The sequence below is a fragment of the Myotis lucifugus genome, unplaced genomic scaffold, assembly GCF_000147115.1.
Source record: "Myotis lucifugus unplaced genomic scaffold, Myoluc2.0 scaffold_568, whole genome shotgun sequence".
Classification (NCBI taxonomy): Eukaryota; Metazoa; Chordata; class Mammalia; order Chiroptera; family Vespertilionidae; genus Myotis; species Myotis lucifugus.
In genome coordinates this window covers 221,270-226,883 of record NW_005871616.1, presented here as the reverse complement: position 1 = coordinate 226,883, position 5,614 = coordinate 221,270, and the positions used below count along the sequence as shown (strand labels likewise).

Here is a 5,614-nt window from a genome sequence, read left to right as displayed (position 1 = left end):
CCGGACCAGCGCCAATAAGGGATATAAGGAGCTTAGCATATCCATCTAAATTTAAATCCAATATAGGATGAGGGACACTTCCCCCTGTCACAACCAGACCAGTGACCGTGGGGGGGGGGGAGGGTTGGGGCACCGCTTTCTATCACCCACAGAGCAGGGCCAATCAGGGGGTTGGGGTGCCGCCACTGTTCACACTCAGGGCAGGGCCGATGGGGAGGGTTATGGCTCTCCCCGTTACACACAGAGCAGGGCCCTTTGGGGGGGGGGGGTTGGGGCACCGCACCCTGTCACACACAGAGCCGCAGGGCGATCTGGGGGGTGGGGAGCTCCCCCCTATCAGGCACAGAGCAGGGCTGATCAGGGGGTTGGGGTGCCTTCCTCTGTCACGAACAGAGCAGGGCAGATAGGGAGGTTGTGGCCCCGCCCCCTGTCACACACAAAGCAGGGCCGATCAGGGGGTTGGGGCGCTGCACCCTGTCACACACAGAGCCGCAGGGCGATCTGGGTGTTGGGGAGCTCCCCCCTATCAAGCACAGAGCAGGGCTGATCAGGGGTTGGGGTGCCTTCCCCTGTCACGAACAGAGCAGGGCGGATAGGGAGGTTGTGGCCCCGCCCCCTGTCACACACAGAGTCGCAGGGTGATCAGGGGGTTTGGGCGCTGCCCCCTGTCAAGCTGATCCCGGTGCCGGAGGCCTCATGGCTCCGCTGATCCCAGTGCTGGGAGGCATATTACCTTTTTACTATATAGGATAGAGGCTTGGTGCACGGGTGGGGGCCGGCTGGTTTGCTCTGAAGGGTGTCCTGGATCAGGGTGGGGGTCCCCACTGGGGTGCCTGGCCAGCCTGGATGAGGGGATGATGGCTGTTTGCAGCTGGTCACACCCGCTTCAGCGTGGGGGTTCCCATTGGGGTGCCTGGCCAGTCTGGGTGAGGGGCTGAGGGCCGTTTTCAGGCTGGCGGATGACTGAAGCTCCCAACCTGTCCTTTTTTTCTTTTTTTAAAAATTCTGGGCCAGCTTTAGCTCTGAGGCTTGGCTCCAGCTCTGAGACCTCAGCTGCTGAAAGCAGGTATCTGGTTTGTTTGGGTTCTATAATCGAAACACTGTTTCAACTCCAGCTCTGAGATCCTGGCTGGCTGAAAGCAGGTTTCTGGGGTTTTGTTTAGCTTCTATATTTGTAACAGTGTTTCAAACTGCAAGCTCAGAGGCCGGCAGCAGCAGGCGGGGAACGTTGGAGTCCTCCGTCACTGAAGCAAGCAAGCCTCCTGTTAGCTTCAAGCTGCCTGGCTGCCAGCCGCCATTTTGGTCGGCAGTTAATTTGCATATCACCCTGATTAGCCAATGGGAAGGGTAGTGGAGGTACGGCTAATTACCATGTTTCTCTATTATTAGATAGGATTTACAACTTAATGGGAGTTTGCCACAGAATGGCATCTGGGCTAGGTTAGGCTAAAAGCTGAGAAGGGGCTTTGTTGATGGATGACATGTGAGAAGTGCTCCTGCCCTTAAATCCTTTCAGTGTTTCCTGCTGAGAATGGTAGGGAAGAGCCAGTTTGAGAGCATTGCTTCGGAGGAGGGATGTGATGCTCACTGCTGTCCTGCTCTGTTGGACATAGAACTGTCTGTAACGTTCCTAATTCTCAGTCCATGTTACTGTTCATGGAACCGTGACCAGTGTTGGTGGGCTCATGCCCCCGGAGACTCAAACTGATGTATTTTCTCCACTGTGAGGAGCTGCAGGACCAACAGGAAACAGGGTCACTGCCCTGGTGTGAGTCCCTAGAGCTGATCCCCAGGGTCACCATTAACAGGTGGAGGGAAAAGAAGTCCAGGCTTTTCATCTTTATTTAAAAACATTGTGAATAGTGGCCTCTATAACCTAGCAATTTAAACATTTAAAGGGCTTCATTTTTATTAATTGTTAACAGAATAACTCCCATAAAATGATTGCTGTTAGCTCTTGAGACTGAAAAGTTAACTGTTAACTCAAGCTAATCAAGTGGCCCAGCTCGGGTCCTCATCCTGGACTCGGAATCCAGGGATCTTTCCCGCTGGTTCAGGGAGGACCTTCCCCGTGGGGAGACTTGCCTGTGCCCCACATCTCACTCTGTCTTTTCCTCTCTGTCACCTCTCCCCTCCCAGTGGAGCCCACAGTGACTATCTCCCCAGCCAAGACAGAGGCCCTAACCCACCACAACATGCTGGTCTGCTCGGTGACGGATTTCTATCCAGCCCACATCAAAGTCCGGTGGTTCCGGAACGACCAGGAGGAGACAGCCGGCGTCGTGTCCACCCCCCTGATCAGGAACGGGGACTGGACCTACCAGGTCCTGGTGATGCTGGAAATGACCCCCCAGCGAGGAGACGTCTACACCTGCCGCGTAGAGCACCCCAGCCTCCAGAGCCCCATCGCAGTGGAGTGGCGTAAGGGGCCGTTTCTTTCCTGCACCCTGGGCCCCACAGACAGAGGGCAAACAGCGTCCTCTGGCCGTCCCATTGCATCCCTGCCCCTGATGTCACTGTTGAGTGGACGTCACAGGACACTAGGCCTCCTCATTCTGAAGCAGGGGCATCCGAAGATTCCTGATATCATTGTGTTTCCAGACACTAGGGAGGTCACTCTACACCATGACTATGGCGGCTGGTGACGGGGCTTAGGATCCAAGGTTAAGGATGTGTGTGAAGGAGCAGGATCCACTTCTTCTCTGTCACCACCCACGGTGTCCAAGGGTTTACTGGCTGGTCCTGTCCCAGGGGTGGTGGCTTCCAAAGGGCCCCTGTGGGTTTGGGACAGAAGCTGACACCCAGGCTCTGCTCCCCAGGGGCACAGTCTGGATCTGCCCAGAGCAAGATGCTGAGCGGCGTCGGGGCCTTCGTGCTGGGGCTGATCTTCCTGGGCCTGGGCCTTGTCATCCGTCACAGGAAACAGAAGGGTAAGCAACTGGCGAAACGGGAAGGTGGGCTGTGCCCGGGACCCTCTGTTGAGGGAGCTTCTGCTTGTAGGTGTAACTCTCCTCCTGACCTGGAAGGCAGGCAGCCGGGCTGGTGGTGGGAGGAGACAGACAGCTAGGCCAGGCTTTGCACTTGATTTTACTGGTTGAAAGACAGCCCTGCCACAGGTATGACTGTGGCGAATGTCCTGGGGCTGAGAGCTCATCACTGTCTTGCTGGCCCCTTTCCAGAAGCTGCTTCTTTAAGATCAGGGCGTTGTCTTTCCTTCCTTCTAGTGACAGGTCCACTCATTTGGAGGATTGTAGCTTTGGGGGTAAGGCCTTGTGGCCAAGGGTAGGGAGGAAATAGATTTCCAATTAAATTGCTTATTTCATTTTCTGTGGGTAGGAGAGGGACTGGCTGTTAAATGTGACCTTTCTCTGTGTAAAATCTTTTTGTAGGATCTGATGGGCCTCTGCCTCAAGTACTGTCTCTGCTCTGATTTAATGGGGGTGGTGGTGTGAGGACAAGAAAAAGACGGGGCGGGGGGCGCAAGGTGAGTCACAAAGTTCATGGTTCATGGCCTATTCCCTGTCATGGGATCAAGGGTTAGGGGAGAAGTTCGCCCAGATTCTGAAGGAAGCTCTGGCTTGTTATCCAGAACCAGGGTTTAACTTTGGTGGATCTTTCTGTGAAATGTGGAGCCAGAGCCATGTCTGGGGTGGTAGGCACGGGGATGATGTCCACTTGGCGCCACTTCCTGCCTATGGGCCTTTATAAGTGACTACTAGTGGTGGAAGGAAGGTGAGTTACCATAATTTACTAAAAAGAGTGAGGTCTTTCTTCATATTCCACAGAAGGGTAACATCTGCTCACTCACCTTTCACACATCTGCGTGGAGCTGAAGTGCTTGTCCTCTTTAGCTGATTTCACCTTTGCACAGATATTGCGGGAGGTGATGGTGATATTTCCCGGACCTCATCTTTAACTGATGGTTCAGGGACCCCAAGAGGAGTGGAAAGGGGCGTACCCCCCAGAATGCCGAGTGCTGATCACTCTCTTTTACAGGGCTCCTGCACTGACTCCTGAAGGTATATCATTGTACTTGGTTTTCTCTCCTCTGAGATGGGTGCCGATCTTTGCCCACAGTTCCAGTTGCCTGTTAACCTGTCCAACTCTGAGATCAAGCCCTACAGTCACCCTGACAGTCCTCACGTCACCTTGTGTGACCCTCACCCCAAGGATGGTGCCTCCTGCACTGACTTCAGAGTCTCTTCCTATTCCTGCCAAAGTGTTTTTCTGTTTCCATTCTCTCCCCACAGACTGTTCAAGAAAAGCATGTTGAACTCAATTACCTACCTACAGAGCTTTTTTATCATAACTAAACATATTGTGAGTTATCTGTGTCCTGAACCTCCTTAAATGAGCAGAGGTAGGAAGCCACTCCAGAATGAAAGCAACATATATTGAGGTGACCCAGCCAGCCTGGGATCAGAGGGGATGTTTTGCCTTGAAAGGAGACTAGAACCATCTTGGGGTGCCACACAAGGGTGGGAAGAGGGGACAGAAAATAATTTCAATCATCATATCCTTCATGATTCTTTAGTATTGATGTTGAGTGCAGTGGCCTTAGCACTGCTGCCTCTCTTCCAGTTTGGGGAGAATTCTGTAAGTAAGCATGTGGAATTGTTGCATTCTGATACAGTGACCTCTGGTCACTGAGGTTTCAGATACATCCTGGCAAGTCACATTGGCCAAGATCAATTTTTATTTTTGAGAAAATATAATAAGCAATAAAAGTACTATTTTTGGTTTTAAATGATAGAAATCCAACACAAATTTACTTTGTTCATGTTACCTGGGGTCAAGTTGACTTCAGAAGAGACAAGATCTCTTAGGAGTTTGACCAGGAAACCAGGAGTTTGGTTGCTCGCTATGATGTGCACTGACTACCAGGGGATGGCACAGAATGAAAGAAGGCCCCAGCCAGCATCCAGAAGGATCTGATTGGCCCTGATTGCTGGCCAGGCGTAAGGACCCTACCTGTGCACTAATTTTGTGCACTAGGCCTCTAGTTTAAAAATAAATGCCACCATGGACCTGGCGACAACAATCCAACATTTGGCTTCTTCCAAGTGGGACACAGGCCCTGCCACCAGCCTGGAGCGACACCCCACCAAATTGCAGCCAACACTGTCAAGAACCCATGGTGCAAATGTGGCCCACAGCCCAGTTCAGCCTGAAACAGTCACTGTGGGCACCAGGTAATGACATCACATAGCTATGCCCGGATTCCTCTCCCTAACGACTAGCCTCCTTGCAGTTTCTTCAGCCCAGGAATCTGATTTACTTTATAGCCAGGTGCAAACATTTTACAGTTCAACCAAATATCTGTGAAGCGTTTTCCCAAGCATCATTTCATTTGATCCTCACAGAAGTCCTCGAGTAGGTAGATAGAGACTTGGTAGAATCCTATTTTCTTTTTATTAGCCAGAAAAATGGAGATTTAGATTTAGATTTGACCTGACTGAAAAGAAGTAAGAAATGGTGAACCTTGAAAATCACTTCAGGAAAAATACCACATTATCTCACTCATTCATGGATAATAAAGACCATTATAAACTTATGAACAATAATAGATACAGAAGCAGAGCTGCCTCAAACAGATTGTCAAACTGCAGTGGGA

The 5,614-nt window shown here is 51.5% G+C and overlaps 1 protein-coding gene across 1 annotated transcript in view; it reads left to right on the top strand.

Moving 5' to 3' along the window:
• LOC102424046 (boLa class II histocompatibility antigen, DQB*0101 beta chain-like) overlaps positions 1-5,267 on the top strand; it is an 11,323-nt gene extending 6,056 nt beyond the window's left edge. Inside the window, exons 2-4 of the mRNA XM_023745696.1 lie at positions 2,140-2,421; positions 2,820-2,930; positions 3,997-5,267. Coding sequence (XP_023601464.1) covers positions 2,140-2,421; positions 2,820-2,930; positions 3,997-4,010 — 407 coding nt within the window. The 3' untranslated portion in view covers positions 4,011-5,267. The remainder of the gene's footprint in view (positions 1-2,139; positions 2,422-2,819; positions 2,931-3,996) is intronic.
• The last annotated feature ends 347 nt before the right edge of the window (positions 5,268-5,614 follow it).